The sequence below is a fragment of the Anopheles ziemanni genome, chromosome 3 (genome assembly GCF_943734765.1).
Source record: "Anopheles ziemanni chromosome 3, idAnoZiCoDA_A2_x.2, whole genome shotgun sequence".
NCBI classification, from domain to species: domain Eukaryota; kingdom Metazoa; phylum Arthropoda; class Insecta; order Diptera; family Culicidae; genus Anopheles; species Anopheles ziemanni.
In genome coordinates this window covers 34,319,025-34,345,781 of record NC_080706.1, presented here as the reverse complement: position 1 = coordinate 34,345,781, position 26,757 = coordinate 34,319,025, and the positions used below count along the sequence as shown (strand labels likewise).

General features: G+C 45.9%; 1 protein-coding gene across 5 annotated transcripts in view; it reads right to left on the bottom strand.

Annotated features, from left to right (window-relative positions):
* The window catches only part of LOC131286169 (complexin), a 92,054-nt gene that overhangs the window by 10,100 nt on the left and 55,197 nt on the right, over window positions 1-26,757 (bottom strand). For 2 of the 5 annotated variants that reach the window (XM_058315068.1, XM_058315065.1), the window contains one exon: window positions 15,312-15,478. In XM_058315068.1, coding sequence (XP_058171051.1) covers window positions 15,312-15,478 — 167 coding nt within the window. Of the gene's footprint in view, window positions 1-15,311; window positions 15,479-24,029; window positions 24,042-26,757 lie in introns of all 5 variants that reach the window. The other 3 variants (XM_058315066.1, XM_058315069.1, XM_058315067.1) reach the window with 2 other exon arrangements.

Sequence of the window (26,757 nt, the reverse complement as noted above, 5' to 3'; positions counted from 1 at the left end):
CGCCAACTTTGGAAAAAAGGCCGAGGCGTGGATGAAAAAGATTGAAAACTAAATAGCAAGTGCTATGTCCGGTTTTAAAGTGACAAACTATAGAAACTAGAAACGGCATGTTATGGATCGCAAAAAAAGGAAAATATTCAATTGATTCCACCCAAGAAAAGTTCCCAAAAGCTCGAAAACAGAAACTTTTCAATCAACAATTTTTTATGCCCCTTCATTTTCGTGGAAGTTGTTTTGTCAACCAAATTAAAATTTAATTTCTGACTACAAACCAGCGTCAATGGAACATAGATTGGAGAACCATCATAAAAAAGCACCATTTTGCTGTGGTTTATCCTAAACCAGTTCGTTACCAACGACGTAGCAAATTTGTGTTTTCTTTCATCTTCTCACAGCGACATTTTACTTGCTTGTGCTTCCTTGGAAACATAAAACCCTGATTTATTTTTCCATACATTACGTTTGGCAGGAGTATTAACAAGTCTAGAAATCTCTTTTAAAACATCGTAGCACCGCTGCATATCTTTTGAAATGCCGTTTTTTTTCGCGCTGGTTAGAGAACCTCTAACTTCCTACAGGTAAACAGACACACCTAATACGTCCACGGTATTTCTCCGCGTCCTGGCAGGTACTGCCAAACAAGCTCGATACCCTGGGAAACTTGGCAAAAAGCAGAAATGAGGAAAATTAAAACAAACCCCATTAAAGGCTGGAACTGGATTCCAGCTGCTTCACACATCAACCGGGTTCCGGGTATATTATGAAACCGGTATGAAAGCGGTACAGAATGAAAGGAAAAAATCAGTTCCGTGATGGTTTTCGCAAGCGGTTTGCTTTTCCCAACCGTGCTACGGTACCGTCGTTTTTCTTTCTTTGTTGTAATCTGTAACACAATAACGCTCATGCAGAGCCCGCACGGTTCCGTAATAATCATCGTGCGTGGTACGCTTTTAATCATCTGAGTTTCGTCTCGACTCGTGTGTGCGCACAGTTTGGGGTGAAAAAAAAAAACGTACATGTTCTTAATGAAAGTCATTATCCATATAATGATAAACACAAGCTCATCCAACCCAACACTGCCGCAGGTGTTGTAATGTCAGCCGTGTCATTATATAATCAGATTGTCCGAAATACCTCCGCTGCCGGCGAAGGCCAAAGTTTACCGAGTTTTGCGTGCGGTAAATCCTTGAGGCGAGTGATAAAAGCCCTACGTGATTGTGGGGGTTGAGATGGGCAGTGCGTCATGTTGGAGGTTGTTGTTGTTGATGTTATTGTTCTGTTGTGATTTCAGCGTCCTTTCTCCTCATCGAACCTTTCGGGTGGGGAGAGAAACGAGCTACCGAACTGATAACCGGAGCGCTGGGACATAAAATGTGGCCTATTACAACCAGTATCCGAGCACGGTCCATAAAGGCCATCAACATTAAACCGGTACAGCCTTTTATGGGCAACCGGGCGCCTCCATCGGAACGAACCCGTGCGCCACCAGGCGCCTCCATCGTGAACGGCTTCACACGCTGGGGGTTGCAGGTTGGAAGGTAGTTCGGTGCGAGCCGATTTTTGGTATGTGTTTTCGTAGGTCAGAAGTATAAACAAACGTTGGATCACGCGGGGTGGAATAATAGGACACGATAAAACCGTTGTACAAGGGAAAATAAAATCGGAAAAGCATAACAAGAAAACAGGCAAATAAATAAATAAACAAGCTGCCGATGATTAAGGACCGTACTGCTATGGCAATTCCTTTCAGCAGCCCGAGAGGCAAGCTTTCCCCGCAAATAGTAGCAGCAAATGAACAAGGTATGGATCAAAAGAAAACACTACACAACAAAACAGAAACCAACAAAAATCAAACACTGAATCAGAGTCACAGATTCACGTTCGTTGGCTGGCGTTGGCGCTACCGGAATCAATCTGACTCCGTTAGGGAGTCTCTCATATGAAAGGACTCCCTACTAGAGTCAATTTAATCCCATCCGTAGGCACACGATACAACAAAAAAAACTCGGCCGGTTGTTGTTCAGCTTCGAGCACTGCTGTTACTTTCACTTTAACTTCACACTGCGTTTTCCGTTTGTTCACTGAACGAAACAAAACATACCAGAACGAAAGCATTGGGGAGGGCACGAACCAACGTCAGGTTGGAGTGGACAACAAAAAAACGGGAATGGTAGAAAAGCAACCTTTTTCCCCGCGTGACTTAAAGTAAAGGGAAAATGTAGAAATGAGGAATTTTGCAATACAAAAAATAAGGTTAAAGAATGGGGGAAGAAAAAACACATCATCATTTTCAACTTAAATAAGTGCAACACAAAAAACTGGGGTTCACAACGTTGCACGAGGGTGAAAAAAGACAACACGAAACGGTCTATTTCTTATTACTTGCGTCGAACGAAGGAGTAAAATGAATGACGAGTTTAAAGAAAAACACACAGGAGGCGAACGAAAGGGAGATAGAGAAAGCAATCCAAGGGAGTGAGCAACACACGGTGCAAGTCGACGAGGTTATGACCTGAGTAAGTAAAATTAATGTACTTTACGCGTCGGTACGGGTGGTTGAGCTGGGGAAAATGTAGCCACGTTAACTTTAAACGATCCCGATGGGACGCCTTTTGGATGGGAAAGCAGCATGGAGCGCCGTTCTTTTCCTCCTTTTGAAATTTAACTGAAAAAGGTGCACGAAGAAACTGGTGAATGGCAAGGGAGGGTCGATGTTTTACCTTCTTCACAAGTTAGTTCCTTCGTTTTAACCGGTTTTGCCAACATCGTTTTGGCGACACGATATCGTAAGTAACGGCGTAGCTCGATGGGAAGGTGCACCGAGCATCATCTTTCGCTTCTTGCGGTGAATGTTTATAACTTTTCGTTTCGTTTTTCTGGCAAAAACCGCAAACGACTCGCGGCTTTGTGTTGTTCTCGTGTTTATGAGTGTGTGTGTGTTTGTAGAAAGGGTTTTCCCATTGAACCGTTGTTTTCTTGTGAAATGTTTTGAACGCAACGGTAGCATGCACATAACTGTGTTTTCATCCATCAGACTCCGGTGCACGCTAAACCCGCGGGCTCAATAGAAGAGGGAGCGTAACAACTGCTGCCATCGTTATCAGTCTCTTGGGGGTTGAGCATGAAGGTAGAAGATACTAGCCAAAAAAAAAAAAAAAAATACTAAAAAACTCTATAAAAATCCTTCCACTCAGGGTAAGCTGTTCGGGAGCTGCACCGGAGGGACCGTTACTGCACGTAAAGTTTTCTAATTTATGCCGCTTGATGGGCGCTTTTTACGATTATTGCTGCATTATTATCGCGTTCTAATGGGGTGACCGGCGGCCATCGATTTCCGGAGCACAATTTTCGGTGGCCAAACGCACGCAAAAATAAAGTAAAACTAGAATACACCCACCTTGACGAGAAGGTGTGATCCGACGGCGTAATTTATGACCACTTTGACTAGGGCGTGCTTGTTTCAAGTTCCGGCCCAAGTCAATCCTAATCTCTAAACGCACCGAGACAGCTGGGAAGGATGTGATTTGCTCGGTTTTTTTTTGCGGGAGATAAATGGCATTAACTTGTGGCGGTTTACGGCGGTTGTATTTCAGCCGAATGCCGATGTGAAAAGCTCGCGCGCGCTTGATTGCGATAAATTATTCAAAGAGTCGATAAGGGAGTTGCGCTAGGAGAAGGAAACTCGGCTACACCGGGTAAGCAAGGCATGTGAAAACATTTCTTGTTTCCATAAAGCTTCGTTCTTTTTTACGCAGGTGCTCGTAAAAGCTGCCAGGAAAATTGATCGTTTACGTCTCCGTTCATCGTGTTTCTAATTTTACCCTCACCCCGGGCCGCTTGGCGTGTACCTCTATCAATCATGTCCCTTTTTTCGACCAACATCTTTCGCCTAGGCCCCGACCTCATACATTCTCGATTTGTGCGGCTTGGGCTACAGTTTTCACGGAGCAAACGGCTCCCGGGTCGGTGGGTAGTGAAAGAAATTGATTTTCTTGATTAAAATCGCTCCCGTCTCTTTAGGTCACAGTTTCACTTCCGGCTCGTATAGCTCCCGGGGGCGCTCGGGAACCCTAGAACAGCGCCTGATCAGTGAAAGCCATTGGACCATTAATTCTAATATTGCTTTGCAGCATCACCATCCTGTTTCGGGCCGGAGGGAAAGTTTTCCCGGTGCTTCCTGGTTTATGGTTTCCCCCTGTCTTGCTTTTTCTCAGCGCAAACCATTAATCACTCGCTCGGCCGATCTGGTGACCCGAACGGCGGTTAATATGGTGCGAAAGGCAAATAATAAAACGACACAAATAGTGCAATCAGAACAACGTCTCTCACTGGGATAAAGGGAGGCTTCCTATTGGGTTGTGAAAAGCTGGAAAACAGCCTCCCTGGAGGATTGGATTGATGGAGTGGAGTTCAACTTTCAATTGAGCGATCAGAAACATTGCTCGAAACTTTCATGTTGTGTGGAAATTGTTCCAAACCGGGGCGAGTAAAGTCTCCTAGGAATTTCCCAACTGCTAAATTAACTCCTTCCACAGCAGATTTACCAATTCTGGATGCAATATTCTTGCTAATGGTTGCTTGGTTTTTTTGTTCAACCTTTCCCGTTCCCAGCATGTTGTGTCATGCCTGATAGAGAAAAGTTTAATCAAACAAAGTTAGTTCAACTCTACACATTTCCCGTGTTCTCGATTTACTCATGCTTTAAATTTTTTCTCAAAATCTCATTCCGTAAAATTAATTTTTCCATCACCATCTAACCCTGTGTGATTAAGGTAAACTGAAGTTAATCCTTTGCTTTTACCCAGCTTTGCCAGATCGTTTGCCAGTATTGATCAAAATGTTTCTTTCCATTCCATTCCGTCGGCGAGATGGTCGTTCGTTCGTTCGTTCGTTCGTTCGTTCACAAATTCACCTCACAAACAAGGGGCAAATTATCACGACCTCGTGCGAACACAACCGCGCGGAATGGAAAAAAAAACTGGCAAGAAGAACGGTGCACATAAATTCGCCCTTGTCGTTGCCCTCGCTATTTTTATCACGACGCGGGAGAACGGATGCTAGATTATTTCCATTTTCACGCCATCGTCGTCATGTTCGATTAAATCTGATTATTTGCTTCATTTTGCACTTTCATCTGCGATTCATAATATATTTGCACTTCGGTCGCGTTCGGGGCGCTGGACACGCCGGTACAGGCGGGGAAGGGAGGGACGTCTGTTCGATCCAAGTTTGCACATGAATGAGCTGTTCGGTTCGGGGTGGTCGTTTTTTTTTTTGTATCTTTTGCCACTGCATTTTCCTTTCCTATCCCTGATGAAAAGTTCCACGAAGCTTCCCTTCTTTTCATCCCAGATTACATTTTCACACGCCAGTGAAACTTTTCCCTACGCAAATCGACACCCTCCCGGTTTCTTACGGCCTGAAGTGCCGGTTGGTTGGTGGTGATTTGCTTTATCCACTTTTTTATCATTTTATTTTTCGGGACCCGGGTTTTTTCCGGGCGCGCGGATCATTCGAAGCGCGATGCATGGTGAATGGGAAACGATGCAAAATATTCCGACAATCGCTAAACCGAATCGCGTAAGGGAAGACGGGCGAGTTTTCAGAAGGGAAACACAACAAAGCGAGCTCACAAAAAACATACCTTCCGAGGGAACTTTAACCTTTTAAGCCATCGGTCGGTGGAGCGTTTTGCGGAGGGATTCGTGCTTAGTGAGCTGAAGCAACGAAGAATAAGGCGAAAAACAAAAATCCAACGATTCATAAGGGACCCAAAGAAAAGCAAAATTAACATTCTAAAGAAGAACAAAAAATTTGCAGAAGAGAAGGAACATTTTCTGCTCGCGACTGTCAGGGTTTTCCACCCGAACGCGCGGCACGTTTGCCTGTGTCGGGATGGGAAAATTTAATTTACGTACGCATTTTTCTCTTTGACGGCCGGAATCAGCGGCCTGCATTTGAAGCGGATCCCCCAAGAGGCTGCTTCGGTTGGATTGTTTTGACTTTTTTCTTCAAAAAAAGGTAAAAAAATGTATAAAAAGATTTGAACAACCGCGCGTCTTTGTTCTCTCGCGCGCTGGCGAAGAAAGAAACAGAAACATCCCAATGTTTCCGCTCCAGACACATTGCCTGATGAAGAATGTCTTTGATTTGACGGCTTTTGGTGCGCCGGAATTGAGTTAACCTGGGTGGAAACGGGGAACCGCAAAGTATGCCCAAACCACCGACTGTCAGTCAGGCCGTCGTTGCCTGCCAGTCAAGAGTTTCCGCTGCCACTTTCCGGCCAGGCGACTCTGCACGTGACGCAATGTGTCCGGGGATGAAAAGGTTACATCATGGATCAACGCCAAGGTAGTAGTTTAAATCGTTTCTTTAAAAATCTTCGTAGCATAATAATTTCCGTAGGGAGTATGTGCGTCAGTTTATTTATCAGCTCATTTCGAAATGTGAAATAAAAGAGAACAAATAAAACAGACGACGAACCCCTACAGTCGATCAAAAGTGGATCCTGTTTGCTAGGATATTGTTGTTCGCTGCAGACCAATCAATTGGTAAACAATCCCTTCCCCGTTCCTGCCAGATCGATCATCACATGGCGTTGCATCAGCCCAGGTGTGGCCAATCATTCCATGGAACAAAGAACCCAGCCAGCCACAGCCTCCCTGGTGGCCGGTTTTCATTTCGAGCGCGTTCGTTAGCCCAAATTTCCCGGTTGCCCAAATTGATGGCCTATCAAAAACCAAACTGGTGGCGGAACGGAGAGCATGTGGCAGGGGGCAGTGTAAACCAATTTTACCGGAAATTGCCCAGCGCTCCGTGGGGGGTGAGTTATGTACACCATCCACCGGTGGGGACTGCCTGCAATGGACAATCGAGCCTTACAATCGAGTGCATCGTGTCGATCGATCAAGTGCAGTTGCGCGCCGCGCTCCCGGATTTTCCGAATAAATGAGACCGCGTCCAGTGATATCCGGAACGAACGGCCCTACCATTTCCCGAGGGTGGCAAAGTACGCGGCAATTATCTCGGGTTCCGACGACGACGGTGGGGATGATGAGTGGCTTGAGAGGCTGTAACAGGCAGCCAAGTGTTGTTCGGTCCGCAAAAGGCGGGTTTTCCACGGCGTATAGCTCGCTATCTACAAAGCGCGTATATTGTTGATTCATACCCGAGATTGTTGGACCTGGCTTGGGTGCCAGTTTTCAGTATCAGGGTCTCGCTCGATGCTGCTCTTGACGTTAGGCATCGTATCAAAGCCCTGGCCGAGCCCGATAAGCTCCGGTGTATTTATTTAATTTAGCGCTCCCGATCGTTGTTCGATGCGCGTTCATCGCGACCACCCTAATAGACCCGCCGAACCAATGTGTGTGCCGGAGTATGTGTGCCGGGTCGAGTAAATGCCATCAGGTTCGTGGAAATTGCGGCCATTGGCGCGTCGGGCGGTCCGAATTGTTCTAATTTGAAAAAGGCGGGGAACTCGGGGAGTAGAAAGGACGAAAAACACACCGCTTCTATTCGCAATGACTCTGGTGGCATACGACTATGCGGCTCTTATGGCATGGCGTGTTCCAACATTTAGCTAAAAACACGTTCACACGCCATTTCGACCCCGCCTTGCTGACCCTGGAAACTGGGTCCCCCCGGATTAGAGCATTGTGTGAGCGGAAAATGGAGGGCGATAGAGATTTCGATGATGGTGTTGTGACACAAATTAAGCCGATTTTCGCAATCATCCATAAAAAAAGGGGAGCGCATTGAATCGCGCCGGAAGCTGTCGTTTCGTGCCGTGATTATATTCATTCGGTTTCACACGTGTGAATGGTTTTCGAGCGGTGGCGTTCTATTGCGCTCAATATGTCCCGGCCGGTTTGCGATTAGATTATTTGGAGATTTTGATTGCATCAGAACAAAATAGTATTGATTGATATTGAAGAAAAAAATAAAACAGATAAACCCGATTGGCAAATTTTGCAAAAGCACGTGGTGACGAAAAAGGTGTTTTTATGTTGGAAACTATAAATTATATTATACCCGAATCAACGGGTGTTATGAGCTTTCCAAAATGTGGTTTTTCTTATGGCAAAGAGGTATTTATTATTCATAGAATTTGGGAACATCATTTTCATATTCCACGAATCATTTTTGTTTGAAAACATGGATGAAATATTAAAAGCTGCGTTGGGAAAAGCACCGATCCATATTTATAACACTCTATATTTCATGATGATGCAACAAAAACCAAAAAACCATACCAGTAAAAATGCCTCACCGCGGGCAATGAAACATCGATAATCCTGGATAATGGCGATGGGCGGCCGATAATGATTGGTAATTCCGGTTAATACCCAGCTGTACCGCACCTTTTGGTAAATTTTTGTGGACATTTTTATTTTTTTTCATTTTGCAGTATTTACTATTCAAAGAGGAAAAAGGAAAGGTACCTGAAAAAATCGCCTTATGATTGCAGTTGAGTTTGGATGCATTTGAAAAATAAAAAACGCTGCGAAGCCAAGTGGGTTTTATGATGTATGACTCCGAGGTCCGAGGTTTGGCCATAAAATTGGTAAATGGCTGGAATAATCTGGGTAAGTAGAATAATATATGCTGACCTGGTTTCAGCAGTATATTGTGAGCGATGGATTAACTGTTATATTAAAAATGCTTGCAGATTGAAAGTGATAATATTTGGGGAAGTACTCAATGGTTGAAATGTTTTGCGAATTTTTCGATAACTCGCATACTACAACTCCCACCGGCCTACTTGATATTATGCCACATATATTTTACCATTATTGGCGGTTTGTGTTAAGGCACAATACAGCTCATATTTAATTGTTTGATAGCTGGTTCCGAAACCCTTTCAGGCTACTTGTTCATTTCGCCTCAAACCGCACTTGAAAAGATGAACACCCTTCGACGATTAATCATCGAGCAATTCGGTTCAAAACAAGAGGCACACAAGTCCTTCACAAAATGTTAAAATGCCATAAAGATAACTAATTGGAAGAAATCCTTCACTAAGACCCATGTCTCTTCGAGGAAGACGCCGCTTAGGCCAGCGAAAAGGATTTCGTACAGAACCTCAACACAGACAGAAGTATCGAGTTCGGAGAGTGCCTTCGGGCGCGCGCAAGTTTTCCACCACGCCACGGCCAAATTGGCGGAGGAAAATATTTTTCCACATAATCTATCCTTTTTGGCGCCCTCCGGCCTTTCTCACGTATTTCCCTTTCCGAGGATCGAATCCTTTCTCGAGTGGGCTTGAACCATCGTCGCTTCGGTCGGTCCTCGGGGCCTTTTTCTTAGTTTCACCACATCCGCCGACGTCGGTCGTGAAGTGAGTGATAAAACCTCTTTCTAATTTAATTTCTCCCAATGGCACTCTCCTTCTCCTTTCCTTCCTTCTCACTCCACCCGGACCTAAGGATCCGTTGTAGAAGTGGGGAAATCTTTCAACATCATAATCAACGAGACTGAAGGTTTGTGTTTGTGGTTTGGGAAAAATGAGTCGGATTCAACCGTGGCCGGGAAAGGGTTCTTTCGAATCCTCGGTTTTCTGTGAGGCACAACCCTTACGGAAATCGCAGGCACATTATGTTATAAGGTCCAATTAAAATAAACACTCCACATGATTGCAACGAGGTGCGGGAATTGATAGTTGTGTAAATCATTTTCTGCACTCAATACTCCTTTACGAATGCCAACGCAAATATCAGGATATTAGGATTACAGTCACACACGTTTATGCAATCGGATTTATTTTGTGCGGGTTTGCATCAATGCAAATATAATTGCACCATGGATCGATCACATTCGGCGTTTTCCTTTGCCAATATTTTTGTGTACGACCTTTTGTAAATGTTTACGGAATCGTGTACATTCGGAAAATCTGTGAGCTTTGCTCAGATGCATCCCGTTTACGGAAGTAAATATTTGCCAGAAATATAAACACTCGTTCGGTGCCAGCAGTTCGGCGTGTGTCCCTTCCCTTTTCTCCCTCGGAGCCTCTTCTTCCCACATGATATTCATCCCCTTTGATCCGATTAGGGCGCCAGAAAGACGGGGTACCCCAAAACTCATCGCCCATCCACTTTGATGTGGTGTCAGGTTTTCAGATCGAAACTTTCGATTAGTTCGCTTCGGCCCGGAAATGGTTCCGAAACCGGTCGGCGCCCGGAGGGGGGTTTGGCAAATTTAAATCCATTTGCATACAATGTTACGCATGGTAAAACATTCACCGAACCGGGACTATACTGCATGCAAATCGATGGCTCCGATGGCTTGCCGTTACGTTCGGTACGGAACGTTTTATGATGGATGTTCCGTTCCTTCTGGCGCGTTCTTGAAACGACGAAACAAGTTTTCGTTCCTGCCGCATTTTACTTTGCATTTCCCACCCATGTGTGGCTTTTCCATGGTCCATCATGGTTCGATAGGTTCCCATTTTTCACTCCCGTTCGGCCCAAAATGGGGGGATACTAACGGGGCATCGTTTGATGTTGCCGTTATGGACGTCCAACAGCAGGACGATTTTCCCATGGAATCGATTCTAGATACCATTCCAGGTGGAAATTTACATTCGACCGCAATCTCCTCGGGGGAGGTTCCATCGGACCCGAACTCATGTGGCTCGAAGTACGTAGGTACGTTGCATGATCTTTGCAGGGAGGAGAAAGAATGAGCCACTTTCGAGGTATCATTAGATGGTAGAGTGCTGCTTTCTGATGGCGATTGCGTAACGCTGAACGAGATTGTGGTAAGGCACTGCCGGTAAAAGTAAAAATAGCACAACGCACAGGGGCAAGAAGGCGCCTTGGACGTGAACGTCATCCGATGGTTCGACCGAAGCAAATCTACGATTATTTTCGTTACGTGATTTGATTAGACGATTCGGTCGTCGAGCGGAAGAAATCTTGAGACGCCCAGGCCGGGCCTCGTGCCGGTCGTAATGATCTCCAGGCGAAGGCGCCAGCATCGGAGGTCCCGTCCCTGATGTCGCCAGCCTGTCGCGCAGCAAAAGGCGGCTAATGGTTTATCATTAATTTTTACAACTCTGACCGAGCGAGTGCGGAGGTCATTGGGCGCCTGGGTGAGTGCTTCAAGAGACAACAATTGGGCCATGGGCTGTAAGGACGTACCGGTGTCGTTAGAGAGATCACCACCGCACCGAGGGGACCATCAATAAGCATCCTCTTCGGGCCGGTTTGCCTTGGCTTCTTCCACAGGAAACACCTCGGGTGAGTGTTGGATAAGATTAGACTAAACACTGCACCGAAGTTGAACCTACTGCGTCCCATTAGGCGTTCGACCCACGCACAACTCTGCGGGCTGGAAGTTTCATCGATAAGACGTCGGTCAGTTGTGTCCATCGGACTCCCCGCTTAGCTCGGTGAAGCGTGTGACCAAATTGGAATTTTCCGGCAGATAAACTTTACCGACACTCCAAACTGCCGGCTCGTTTGGGGCTCGATCAGTCTCCAAAACCGAAACCGAACACCGGTAGGTGTAACATTTTACAGTACATCGCCCCCCGATCCGGGCAAGATAAAGGGGTTGTACACACCACACCGTTCGCATGAGTGCAGCAAACCCGGTGTTCTAATCGCTTTTGCAGCAACGGTAGCCAACGGAATCGGAACCATGGTCAGCTTGTTGCGTTGAGAGTGGTCCCGTTTCGAAGGAGTTAGTGCTACGCCTTCGTCACAATCTCTTCCCTCCCTCGTGCCCCAAACACGACGGGAAGGCTTTGTGCACCGGTTCGTGCCGAAAATGTTGGTGTTGTGGTGACGAAGGACTCGCAAAGCTGCTTACTAACTCTCGTCGAAATCGGACGATGCTAGGAAAGAGAAGCCAGAAAGCGGCGGCGGGTTGGCAAAGTGTTGGAGCGTGCGGCAAACGAATGTTGCACACGTAGACAGGATTATCAACGCTTTTCGAGCGTCCTTTAAAGTTGAGAAAAAAGGTACTACACCGAGAGCTGAGGAACAACAAAATAAAGTAAAATCCCTGCACTGCGCTCCATTCGGTTGGCATAAAACAAGTAGTCGTTATTTTTGCCCGCTTCGAAATAATCCATTTGTCGTCTTTGCTAAGCGGAAAAGTCCACCGGGTCCAGGGAGCCGGGAAATAAGTCCGTAATCAGCTTCGCCCCCGGGGGGCTGCCTAGGGTTGACCGAGCGCTAGCTACAAATTATGCTACACTTGCCGGAGCATACGGTACGTGGTAAGGCACTTTGTCACGCTTCGGCTGCAGCAGCTCCAGTCATTAGTAATTTGCATAATTAAGCTGCAGCCGAACCGGGATTTGTAGGTGGAAGCCGGTGCACCGTGCGCGTCCCTTGGAGTGCGTGTTGATGTTGTGACAAGTAACGTCGCACCCTTCGGGGGTTTTTTTTATCCCGAACCCTCCACCAACAACTCATCGACCCTCGGGCGGTTTGGAAGCGAACGGATGTGGCGGGACGTCCTGTGAAAAGTGTTGAGCCCTTTATCGTCCGGTACCATCGATTGCCTGGCACGCAAGATGGCAGATTACGGCGCCGAAAGAACGCGCTAGAAACACGCAATTTACCACACGCACACCTCGGTCACCGTTTTCCATGTTTCAGGAGTGCCTCTGTGGTACTTTTTTCTTGACTTGAGTTAAGCGCGAAGCTAAAAATGGTTCAGCAACGTTGTTTTTTTACCTTTCTTCTACGCACAAGTTTTATCGATAAGTGTGCGCGTGTCTCCTTTGTACCTTTAACCTCAATCCACCTTTAGGAGGGACTTAAAGCAGAAATTTAATTAACGCGTCAACATTTTTAGTGCCTCCAGGTCGACGTCGAAGAAAAACGGAAACAAAGTTGAATGGATCCTTCGCACGGCTTCGGCGCCATTGTGTCATTATAAAAAGTGTGTAAAGAGGAATAAAAAAAAAACAACAAGCATACCAGCGCGTACTCGCTACAAATCTCGGAAGCATCATAATCTCCACTTTTCATTTTGTAGCCTCGTCATACGATTTCGTTCAGAGCTTCGGCAAGGACCGAGATAGCAAGCAAGAAACAGCAAAAACGAAACAGAGAAAAACTCGCCCGATTACCGAGTGGGCAGCCTTCCACGAGTCGCAACGGCTTTATGCTAAATTAATGTTCGTGAAACTTTTTAATTGCATGTAAATAAAGTGTGTACTGCGATAAAATGGAAAGACCACCATTGAACCTGAAGTTTTTGTTCCTGCGCTTCCGTCTTGTGTCCTGTGCCATTTTCTTGTTTTAATATTCCTATTTGTATATTTGTCTTCCTGTTTGCCAGCTGCTCTTGTTCCATTTTGAGGGAGTGGGAGATTCTTCAAGAAATAAAAGTGCACCGCACCGGCGGGTCAACAAGGACCTGAGGTATGGACGCGGTGGACAGAGGTCCCGAGATGAATAAAAAAGCTGTTCAACATTCCGGTCCAGCTCGACGGAAACGGAAAAAGCGAGCAAAATTGTGTGGAGAAGGAAAAAAATAGTACTCACACCGACACAAACGGTCATTCGAAAACGATGGGGAAGGAGGTCGGTGATCCGGAACTTTTTCCTGCTGAGTACCCGAGCAGTTGGAGATTGGGAAAAACGGCACGTCTTGCCCTGTCCCAGGCCTTGGGTCACAGATGGCGTAAGAAAATGGAGGTGCTGCTGGCAGAAATTCCGAGTGCTAAGAATTTACTTTTCCTTTTCTACTTCTCTTGGTCCAAGTGTCGGTTTTACCATCTTGACGAAATCGTCTTGAGCGAAGGAGGTGCTGTTGATTTTTTGACGTTTGTTTTTGCTCCATTTTAATTGCGAATGCTGTCGAGAAGGGACGAAACATCAATAATCTGCTGACATTACGAAATGCTAGCTCCGGTGCGATTCCATGAAACCCACCATTGATATACGATCTAGAGCGACCCCGATCGTACCCTCATTGGGTTCAAAATTATTGCTGGCACATACACTCCAAAGCCAATCGTTTGCCAGCGCTGAGCCCAAATTGTGCCCAAAAACAACTGTCCTGGTTTTTTTTTTTTTCGGGAGAAAGCTTCTTGAAGCCAAACACTCCTTCAGTCGTTCGTCTTGCTTTCCGGCACTAGTTTGGCAAAAGCGGGCTGGAAATACGACTCAATTTACGATCCAAAAAGGACCCTTTCCGGTGTTTCCTTTCCCAGAAATTCTCGGAATGTCTTCCCGAAACCCCTCGATGTGTGTTAAAGGGCTTGGATCGGAAAAATTTACGATTCAAGTAAGGTTTCCAAAGCGCCCCGGTCCGCAATATGTTTTCACAATTAGGGCATATACCGTGGTCATGAATTTCTTCGCCCCATATTTTCGGCCGTCAAGGGGAAAGGCAGTGCTGGCGAAGGGGAAAAAAACAGGAAAAACCCATTCCCGGAGGAAAAACCATGCCCCAGGAGAGTGGGATAGAGAATGTTTTCAGCCTTCACCTCTATCATGCACCTGCGCTACGACGGACACCGTGTCGGGTGTTTTTCCTACTGACCTAGATACCTAAAGGGGTTTTCTTCGCTGAAAAATTTCCCACACAGCCCGGGACGCGAAAACTCATTCGGTGCAAGGGCGCAAAGAGTTGAATAATTATGCCTTCAGAAGCGATGAGAGTTGTTCCATTATTTCTGGCCTGTGTAAACTAAAGTTCTTCGTTGATTTAAAGGTAAAGGATGGTTGGGAAAGTTCTGGATGGTTATTGCAAACAATGGTTAACGGAGAGGAGCAAGTTGGTATTGAACGAACCTTTTCAAAAGATAACATTAAAAAAAGCGTTCTATCAGTTCTCTTTTGTAAAGTAAACGAGATCATGTAAAACTTTTCCAACCGAGTGAAGATGAAGCAAAATTATTAAGAAGAAATTGATCATCAAAGGAGCATGGAAAAATAATCCATCACAGATTTTTCCCTTCTTTTTTGGGAGGCTAATTTTAACATCATACCCGTTTTAGTTGATTTTCTAGACGCCCTAATCATAAGCTACCCTTATGTAGACGTAATTTGCAATCAGACATGTCGTTCAGGAGGTAATTTTCTTAGCAGATTGACAGCGTTTCTTAAATCAATAAAGTCTGCCGTCGGAAGCGTCCCCAAGGGCGAGATTTTCTTTTCGTCGCTAAAGATATCGTGATGGAACGAAGAGACGCGTTCAAAATAAATGCATGAAGAAAAACTTCCCGAATTTCCACCGGAGTGTAGATGATGAATGGCGTAAAGATTTACTCCCAACTCCTTGGGAAATCGTACGAAAGAGAATATAGGAAACCCCATACTGGGGGAAGCAGGGTGAAGGGTACTTACTTTGTCTCGGATTTCCTGTCGCATCTTCTCCCGCTCCTCCTCCATCTTGCGGTGCTTCTCCTTGCGTCGCTCCTCGGCCTCGCGGATCGCCTCCTGGCGCTCGCGCTCTGCCTCCTCTTCCTTCTCTTTGTCATTCTCATCGTCGCCTCCGTCACCTCCAACAGCGCCTGCAAGTTATAGCACACATTACAAGGGGGAATACAATATCGAAGCGCATCGGCATGCCGGGGGGGCCCCAGCGTTTTCTCAGCGGCGGTGGTTTTCCTACGGTGCGTTTCGGCGCGCGTGATTAGAAAATCGAAGTCCCGGACGTGTGTGTCTGTATTTCGCGCCCGTGTGCGGTCGATCGATGTACTTTAAGCCCGTGTGTGACTGCTCGCGACGCACAAAGAGGTGTCCCCCCCCCCCCCCCGCGCGCCCGAACGGCGTGCGACCCGAAAAACTCCAAACACTTCTAAGTTAATTATTTAAATGGAAGAATCCTGTCAACCTCGGCCTCCCGCTGGCCGGGTTGGCCTTGTTCGGGCGCGCGGCAGGAGTCGTTTGGCTGCACAATTTTCCCCGGTTTCCCAACGTGTGGCGCCAGCGGGTTCCGGCTCGGTGGAGAGGCCGGGGAGGATGGTACGAAGCGAAAGTGAATAATTCAATTACCCCTGCAGAGGAGGCCATCAGGGAGGTCTCGTGGCGATGTTGCGTGGAAAAAGGTCACAAATGCGGTGGGGTAAAGCAAGGAGAAGCCTACCATAAGTCGCAGTGCCACCCAACTTAAAGTTTGCGAACAAAAACACCCCGTATGCGGTGCATACGGAAAGCGAACCTTAGAGACCGCTAGTCATGGTGACGAAATTTATACAGGTTTTATTTATATTTCGTTAGATCTAGGTTAGGTTGCCGTATTCCATTTCACTTTTTTTTACCTCGTCATCCAATTTACGATTTTTGTTTCTCCAGCCCGAGAAAAGGTATCGCCTCGGACGCCATCCGTTTCCACCGCGGGCCGAAACCGGGGAGGAAATTTGATAAAATATTTTGGTTTCATTACACCGCACCGGCCCCGGAAGGAGGGAGGAAATCAAGTATTTTTCAAACAAACCGCTCGAGGAGACGAAGGCCAGAAAAAAAAATGACCAAAATTAGATTACACCGAGCGCCCACCTGGCGGGGGAGTTTTGGAGGAACTCCCGCTTTCTACACCTGAAATCGCCAGCAAACCAGTGCTCGACCAACGTTCGAGGAAGCGGGACTCTCTTAAAAGCTTTTCCTAAGTCAATTTACCACGCAAGAACCCGACCCGGGACGGTGGGAAAAGGTGAAACCGATGGAAAGACAAGACCGTGGTGCATAGTTCTCCATTACCTCCTTACCTAATTACGGACGAGATGAAATATTAATGAAAAATTTACTCCGCAATTAAGCGTCCCCTGGACGGGAAAGGGGAGTTTTAAGGACCATTCCGACGAGTTGGCGAGCGTAGAAAACTAGTCGCAGTGCAAACGTTTGTGGCCACCACGTGGTACAACCAGTACAGTCAGTTCATGTATTCATGTAGCACACAGCAGTACCATTAGTGCGACCCGTTGCATATTTAATGCCGTAAATGGCCCCGACAGAGCCAGTGTGACAAGGATGTACCGAAGAGAGGATTCCGGTCGAGGCTCGAATTGCAACCCGGTTCGGTTTGCTTTTACATGGACAAACGATCCATGTTTGACCCTTCCGCTGTGATGCGGCACGGAACATGTTCATTCACGTAAACTGTCCGTGCCACTTAACAGTGTGACAGTTGATTTGAGTGCAACGGGTTCCGAGTCGGGTTTTGCTCGGAAAGTGCGCGATACCATCGGAAGTGGATTATCTCTCTTTCCGTTTTCATGCAACGGCACACTTACAACCAGGGCTAAAATTAGAAGAAGCGATTGAAGGCAAGTCAACTGACAAGCTACAGACATCGGTCGATCGATGGAGAGAACTGGTCCATGCTTTCCGCTCGGGAAAACCCATCAATCTTGAGGCGGTGCGATCAATCAAAAAGTTATCTAGCCCGATCGGAAGAGTAAGTTAGGATGCTCGTTGACAAATGGCCGCCGGGCAACGTCGGCTTGTCCGGTCTGCCTGTCAACCGGTAGCACGTGCTCTCTCACATGGAAACCTCCTCCCCCCCCCACACGCCCCGGAAAGGCGTGTAGGTGAAATATTTCATCCTGAAAATCACACTCATTTGCTTCGAATCTCTGCTGTTGTTGTTTGATTTCCCATTCGGCTACGGGACGAAGACAAAAGAGAGGAAGGCTAATGGACGATGACGGTGGTAGGACGATGGTAGAGTAAGGGTAACATCCCATGAACATGATTTCGAACCTCACCCCCTCCCCTTCTTGGCCACTAACCATTTTAACGAACATTTGATTTATTCCATCGATTCGATCTTAAATCACATCAGAAGCAATGATGGCGGCCATTCGCACACACACACACACACGCACACACTTTCCACCGACAGCAGGCCTGCTGTGATTGTTGGAAAGTCAAGGATTTATGCACGAAATTAATGTAGCTCCATGCTTTTGCCATCGTGTGTGTTGGTGCGTGTTTTATTTTATTATTATCGACGTCGAATGGGGAAAAAGATATCGAACTCGCACCAAGGACGCCAACCGGGCGGCGATCGATGGCATGTTTGGGAGTCGTTTGAGGCGTGCGTAAGATGAACTTATTTCAGGGATTTTTCCCTAGGCTCATAGCGCTCGTTTTTGTGTTTCTTCCCATCGGTTTCCCGCTGCCTTGCTGGAAATCTATGTTCGATAGCTTTTCCTTGCTTCTGATTCTCGACTAGGCTACCGAACGATCCTTGAGTGGCTATATTGAGAATGGCGCCATTCAAGGGGGACGGGAAGTTTATATTTTTCCCGCACAATTTTCCCTCCTGGAAAACGAAGGAAAGTATACGAAAAAAAAAATCACCATCAAAATTAACGGTTATTACACGAGCGCTGTAAGAAAGTAAAATACCTCCCCGATGTAAGTGTGTGCCGACGCACACTAACTGTACAATTTGCCAGCTCATTGAAAAGCCAATCTCGGTGGCAGGTTTGGGAAAGTAACTGTGTGTAACATTTTTTGTTTGTTTCTATGCTTGCCAAACGACCACAAGGTAGTTTCGTTCGCTTTCCACCGGTAATTGAATCTGCCATTTTGTTCACGGCCTGTCACAACGCTAGCCGTGCCGTCAATCACGTGTTCCGGTTAGAGGTATAGGTTTTTTTTTCACCCTATCAACCGCCCTACAAACCTTCCCAACGTTGGGGCCACGTGGAAGCGACGTGTATGGCGTAAGTCTCACGCTTCCATAATAATCGCTATTATCGTTTCGATTATGACATTCTACGCCGTTCAATCGGCGCGGGGTGGATTAGGAGTGCGGCGGGAGGAATCACTCCCATACACGAGATGGTCGAACATTATTGTTCTTGTTCACCTCAGCCCGAGCTGATGGAATGGAAATGGGGTGGAGAGCAAAAAAGAAAAAAAATAAATAAATCTGCTATCTTGTTTCGAACGAGCGATTTTTCTTTCTCCCGTTTCGAGTTTCCTTCGTTCGCCGGAACAAGCTCTCTATTTTGCCCGACAAAATATATCGATGCCGGCAAAAAGGAAACAGGCTAGAGCATAAAGAAAGCAAAAACCCGTAACACACATCATAACCGCTTGGCCTAGAAATAATATCATCTAGCCGAGCAATGGAGTGCTCTAGCCATCCGCATTTTCCCTGCCAATGGAGAATGGCTTTCCACACAACCACACACTCTCGCACACACATACACATATACCAGGGCGACATGCTTTTCACGGCGGTTTCACACACGCGGCCAAACCATCGGTTCGTTTCACCGATCATCATCGACCATGTGTCACCGCCATTGTCGGGCCATTATTTTATCGTTTCGAAATTGATTTTCCCATCCCCTGTCCCGATGCCCCATCCCGGCCAGGTGGCGTTACGTTGTGTAATGTTCGTCACCGTGTGGCAGAACCGAAACCGGAAGCGAACGTGGGGCCATCTTTTTCAACATTCGATTACTGATCTACGGCGTTCGGTGCGTTCCGTTCCGACGGACTCGACGGACGAAACACGCCTTTCCTACGGATCCGGTGGTGGCCGTCGTTGTGTCGTATAGTTTCCCAATTATTTCGGAACCTTCCCGGCATGACATCGTCGTAGATCATCCCCGGAAAAACCCCGGACCCGTCGTTGACCTCAATGTTGCATGGAGACGAAAAAGCGGTCGCTAATTGAATCGAATGGGATTCAAACAGCGTTGATTTGCTGTTATGATGATTGAATATTGATTGTGAACAAGGTTTGGGGTCGATTTTCCGAACGGGGAGGGAGTGTGAATCAGTGAAGCCGGGATAAAATTAGTGTCTGGCGGGTTTTTCCTCTCTCGTGTTCACTACACCGACTGGGAAAAGCAACTTTCCAGCTGAATGCGAGAACGGTGCTGGCGAATGGGAAATTATTGAAGCATAAAATCTAATCACGTGAAGCAATTATCGTTTCGCTTTTGTTAGTTTACTACCACCTCCTCTTTTATTCCTTTCCGTTCAATCGATGCGATTCCGATCCGTGTCTATTTCGATGCGAGACAAAGTGTGACCGCATGCATCCTTGCAACGTTTGCGGATGAAAAATTCATTTTATGCAAATGCTGCACACTTAGACAAAGTCTCTTTGATTTATTTTAATTTTATTCCCCTCCCAACTCGACGCTCGCCGATGCGTTCCAAATACCATTAGTGCGATGAGAAGCAGCAGCAGCGCCTGATTTAAGTGGTCATTAAAACATTAAAATAAAAACCTTTTCGTCGAAACGAACGAAAAAGATACTTCTCGAGGCGCACTAATGTTCTTCTGAGCACAAAACCGTATGGAGCGGGGTTCGGGGGCTGTAAGGGGTTCGGAATCGGAATGACCAAAGGAACATAAATTACCTACACCCGAGTTGTTATTCATGTGCTGGATGGCAATATCGATGATGCGCACACCGGAAAAAAAACATGCGGGCCAAACGTTGGGAAGGAAAACCCCTTTCCGGGAGGGGCCTTTTAGGTAGATTAAACCAAACCAAAAGTGGCACTCGTGGTTTGGTGGGTTGAGGAGGGGGAAAGGTTTTCATTTCCCGCTCCGTACCGGGTCAGTGGTGGGAAATGAAATTCACGGAAACGAGAGCTGTTTAGCTCGCTCCGAATGTGGATGCCTTCCTTAAAGAAGCCCAGCACTTCCGAACAACCCTGGAGTGGGTGGCGTGTCGAAGGTGGTAGGTAAAAAGATTAAATCAGCTCCCGCCCACGATACATCAGTGGGAAGAAAAGTGCCTTATGTTGTTACCCTTCCGTGGCTCGGTGCGTTTCCTTCAATTTAGGTTTTATCCGGGTGTCAAGAAGGGAGGTCGGCTTCTGACATGAAATATTCATTAACTCCCACACGGTCTCCGCCGTCCGGTGGTATTGGAGAACGTTTTACTAGATTACATGGAACATTCGTGTGGAAGGGCGTTTTTATCCGAGCCCCCCTTTTTTTCCTTTTCCTTTAGGGATGCTGTTTCAAATTTTCCCATCATCACTCCTCGAAAGCTTCCGGTCCGGCGTCTTATCGGAACGATTAGGACGGTGACTTGGGCAGGTTAAGCTTAATCAAAGGACGTGCCACACAGTGGACGCATCTTTCCGTAAGGGACATTTTGCTGACCACACCACGATATCCACCCCTATCGCCATCGTTTCCTTTCACTCCCGGAAAAACATTCATACATATTCATAGGAAAACATCAACCATCCGGTCCATGTCTTGTCCGTTCGGGACCAAACGTCCGAACGTATTGTCTCGTAGAACGTAGACCCGGCATCTCTCCGATTGTCGTACCTTATCGGCACGGCACTCACAGATGCGGAAATCACTTGCGTATTAGTATATGTGCGTGAAAAGGCGTGGATCAATGTAATGACCCCGAGTGCGGGAGGGTGAGGCTTAGAATTTGTCCGCATTCTGAACTTTGCAAGCGCAAAATGAACAAGGGTGAGTGAGTTAATGGAAAATCTGTCCTGATAAGATTAGAGACCCTCTAGCAGAGGGTTGATACGTCGTGAAGATGCCACCCGTCGATCAAGCAGATGAAGGTATGTATCCTTATCCTTATGTCCTTATGGGTAAGGGTTTACAACGAACTCTGGCCAGTTTGTCGTAGTTTGTAAGAAGGGACATGATGGAAAGCAATTTTCGATGGGTTAAGATAGACCTCACCCACACAAAAGACAAGAGTCTAGGCTGCGTGGGATCGAGGCAGAGGAATAAAAGTAATTAAAAATTAATTATAAAAACGACAACGGCAAAGTCATCTCTCTGGCAACTACAAAATGGCACCAAAGTAGTTCCAAAATCACGATTTCTTTTCTTTCCATGTAGAAAAACCTATCGGTATGCATGAAAACTTCTTTCGGTAGGTCGAAAATTTATCATCCAACAGCAATTTTCCCGCTCGTTGCGCATCGCATTATCGTACGGAAATCGAAGACCACGTACCGCACAAAGTCGGTTCGCAGTGAAAAAGATTCCGGTTGATCTAAAATTGGGAAAGTTTGCACTAAAAGTGTCGTCCGCTGAATGCACGCTGCACATGCACCTCGGGAGCGTTCCGTGCGCTAACAATGTTGCGCACTAACTTTACCGAACAAAAACGGGGAGGCCTGGCTCTATGGAAAATGATGCTCAAAACTCAATTAGACATGCTAAAATGTTACTTCCTGCCCGGGAAGGACAAATAAAAGCATGTCGGCGGTGGTAGGTATACTTTCCCAACGAAACAGGCACACAAACAGACCCACACACAAATGTACTACAGGGACGATGTTGTGGAACCATGCTTTTAATTAAATTTCCGACAATGCCAGGCTCCGGCAGTGTGTCCTCATGTGGATGCGGGCCTGGTGTAGCCCAACACGCAAAAAGGGTTCCTGAATTCCGGCAAACAACGCGTTATGCAGACGCCAGTCGGGTTGGACTAAGCAGTGCGCTCTCGGAAAGGCACCGAATTGTTGCTCAAAGCCACCGATTCCGACACCACCAACTGATTTACGGATGTGTCTTATGCCGGTGGCAAATAATCGAGTTGCTTCCCCGGAATGGAAAAATCCTAAGAAATGTTCTTCCAGGTGGTGCTGAAGCGTGGGTTAGAGGTTTTGCAAATTTTGCACCCCAACGTGAGACCATATGTGACCACAATGCAATTAATCAAAATTGTATTAATTTCCCTTATCAATTACCGCAATTACCGTCGAAGGACACGCTGGGCGCTGAACGCACGGTTGCGTGTTAGAGGACACGTATGACGTACTATATCTTGTGATGGTTAAAGAAGGAGCTTCATTCATGGAGCGAAGGCCATTCGGACATTCAACGGTATGACTCATGCAGGCGAACCCCCGGGAGAAAATAATCGAATTCCACCCATTTCGCCCGAATTTATGCAATTTGCGAAATGGCATTTGCGTATGAAGAACTTTTCCGGCGCGCTCGTTGCATCCTCGTAGGAAAACTCGCTTTTTGTGCGTATGTGTGGGACTGTGTGAGACACCATGAAACTTGTAGGGCAGGGGAATTACATTAAAAGTTCTGTAGTCAATAATCGAAAATAAAATGCCCCATTTGCTGGATGCCGACGGATGATGATCGGACTTTTTGATGGATAGCATTCCAACGTCAAGCGTGCTGCTGTAAGCCGACATGACATTCAGTGAAAAACGTTCACGCCATGGCACAAAAGTGGGAAAAAACAATGAAAAAAGAAACGGTACAGCATTAATCAATTTCATTCCGCACTCGTTTGAATAACAATTTGATTGCTCATCTCGCAAATTCCGATGCGAACATTCTTCTGGTGGCTGAATGGAATGTCGAAGGGTGGCCGGCATTCGACAGAACCTCTTCCATTCCGAGCATGTGCGAGCATCAAGAGTAGTGTGTAAGGAATTTGGGCCCTCGCAAGTAGAATAGGAACGCAGCGTTAGAGTACACACTAGAACGGAACGTACACACGCTCCTCTTGGTGAATGTACATTCCTGCGGTACACAAAGAACAGTGAGAAAAGCTTGCCAAAGGGATGGCTGGCTGTATCTTCCTCCGACCACTGGTCTCCCATCGATGGGTATTTAATTCCTTTTTTTCGATTTCACTTCATTTCGACACCCTTCGCCTTCGCGATTCCAAACACGTGCCGACGTTCAGGGAGAAATAAATCATTCACTCTTTCGCCCACTAACGAACTCGGAGCTTGGTGCTTCTAATACGGTACACGGCAGTAAAAGCGAAATGAAACACCCGTTTGGTGAGAAAGTTGGACTAAAATTGAATGCGCACACATCGGGCAATAAAATGGCAAACTGTCAGTGGGCGCGTTCGGGGTCGTTATTGTGGTTTTGAGTGCCGTGCTGACAGTGCACCGAACAAATTGACCTCATGCCAATCGGAATTAAGGCGAAAGTGATACGATCGAACACTTCCCATCAAGGCAAGCAATTCCGATCGGACGAATGTAATTACTGAATCGGTTAATGTTGCGGACGCATGGCGAGTCGTAATAAGGGGGCCCAGTTTTACTTGCGGCCGATCCAACCTCCTTTCTGTCTGAAGGAGGGATCGGGTCGATGCGGAAAGGGAAACTTACCTCCAGCGGCTCCTAAATACAGAAATTAAGAAAAAGAACGGAACATGGTTGAACAACAAGGGAAAGGAAAATTTAACAAACCAAGGAAAAATTAACGTTAGAAAAACCGATGTTAAAATAAATACAACATCGTCAAATGGTGATATTAATCATCAATATCGATAAAATATTCCGAAAATATGAGGAAACAGTCACGACAATATCGCAAGAGGAAATATAGACCAGAAGGGTATGAAGACAACGTCAACATTCGTGTAAGAAAATAGATACATAGAAAAAAAAGAAACAATATTCAAATGAAACAATTGGGCATAAACGAAAAAAGTAAGGAAAGTAGAAGGAAGAAAATCAGAGAAAGAGGAAAAGAGAAGAGAAAAGATTGTTAGTTAGTTTGAAGAATATTGTTAGTACAGAGATAGTAAGTATGGACGAAGCGAGAAAGGATAAGTAATTATGTGTGGAGTATTGTTATGTTATTAGGTATTGTACAACTACTGTTCTACTAAGATTATTTCTTCCGGTTATAATTGATAGTACGAGTATGTTGATTTCGGTAAGCATGATAGTATTGTGAATATGGTAGAAACTTTAATATATCTGATATGTAATGATTTGTACGCAAAAAGCAGCTAGTTAAGAGCATTAAATGAAAACTTTAGAAAAACAAAATAAATAAAATTTATTTGACACATTTCCTGATGTGAAAATATTTCTGTTCGTCAAAAATCATCACAAATAGGTTTTCACCCTAACGAACGCCGAATGGAGGCGCCTGGTGCGTGGTGGTGATTTAAGTGTGTTTGTTGTAACAGGGTGTGTGATGGGTTGAGAGATTTTATTTTGAAGTATTATTATGGAAGCATAGTACGATAGATAGGAAAGGGAGCTAGAAAGATAGAGCGAAAGGGTGAGAATGCGGAAAGAAAGCTTCGTTGAAAGGATGCAACTACTCCGGTAAAGCATACTTCAAAACTGAAGAGCGACTAATGGAACTGAAAAGTAAAACGGCTCGATAGCATGTCATTTGATGGAAGAACATAATACGTCCCCAGGGACTGGAGCGATTGGTATTTGGCTTTGCTATGGCAACCAGTGAGTTGAGTGTGGTTTTAAGATGAAAATTTTAACAGATTTTATTCTAAATGTGTTACGACAGAAAATCGTCGTTTTTGCTATGAAATGAGAAACTGATAAGCTGCTACAGTAATAAGCTTACCTGTACTCTACGTTCTACCGAAGTGATTTCACAATTCACCGTTAATATTAACCTTAATTTATGACTAGAATGATCGTGTAAATCTTCTGAAGAGGGCATGGATATGAACAAAATGTGTTGCAAGGTTTTCTTTATCCATGAGTAAAATTTATTTATCATACACAGAGTTGTGTAAACATTAAAAAAAAGAATGTTTTTCTCCCCCATAACTGAATATCAAAGAATGTAACCCGTTTGGATTCCTTTTGATTTAAACCCTATGCTTGGTAGAGAATTATAGTACCGGGATTTCTTGTCAGCGTACATCACCTGCTTCCAGATGGAAGGTAAATGATGAGAAGAAAAACGTGTGATTTCCGGTGCGCACCGACAACGTTCGCGGTTTCTTACTAAAAGAAGACGTAAACACGTCTTATTCGTATCGCCCAAGCGAAACGGTGTGGTTTTGGGCCTCGACATCCCCGGAGTGCCATGTCATTTTTGCAGCTATTTCGGTTTGTCATAATACGACTCGCGGACGGAGTAGGCTTTCGGTGAAGCAGTCAGCTAAGGTTTTACACGCACACGTCTTCGATGGCGCCATCGTGACAGCATGTGCCTATGTGCCGCTGAAGGGTAGCAGAGTGTGGACTTTTTTTTCCGATGTCATTAAAACCACTCGTAATATCTAGACAGACGATCCAAAGCATACTTCCGCCCGTGCTCTCGCCTGCTTCCCGTGCTTCCGGTTGCACGACAACGACAGTGTTGGCGTCGTCGACGATGGAAACGCCGGATGCGACTCGAGTGTGGGTAACATAAGTTTGCATGTAAAACATTCCTGCTCTTCGATCTTCGCCCCTTCCTGCTGCTGATTTACCATTGGTGCTGGTTGGTATACTCTCCCCCTCCCAACCCGCTTTCTCCTCCTCTACCCCGGGGGCCAACTGTTGGGGACGCATTTATAACGTTAAGTATTTTTCACATCCAACTTCACCGTGGAACGCCAACATGCCATAGACGCCAGTGACAGCTGTTGGCAGACATCTAGGAGTCATGTTACATGACAGTTTGGGTGCTGGGTTTTTTCTTCTTCGCCCTCGTAAGGACATGCAGCCGCGCGAAGCTCAGTTACACACACACATAAAACACGGGCACGAAAACATCCCCATGGTGGCGCCATCAAAACGACGGCCAGAGTGTGCCATAAAGTAGAAGAATCGCAAATACAGACCCTGCCCGAAGCCGTACCAGGAATTGGTTACGGTTTACAACGTTGCTTTCATGTATCTGCTAATGTACTTCTGTTTATCTGAACTTTGTTGATCAACTGTTCAGTTATTTTCTATTTAAAATGAGCTTCATTTCGTAAACATTGAGACTTTAAATTCAAGAATTAAATGATCAGATAGAAAATATCTGAAGAAAGATCGAAGCAAAGGGCAAAGGGTTTCCATTTTTCTTCCAAAATCCTCTTCAGCAGCTGGTTATGAAGTTGGAAAACTTTCCACCGTGGGCCATGAAACAAGAAAT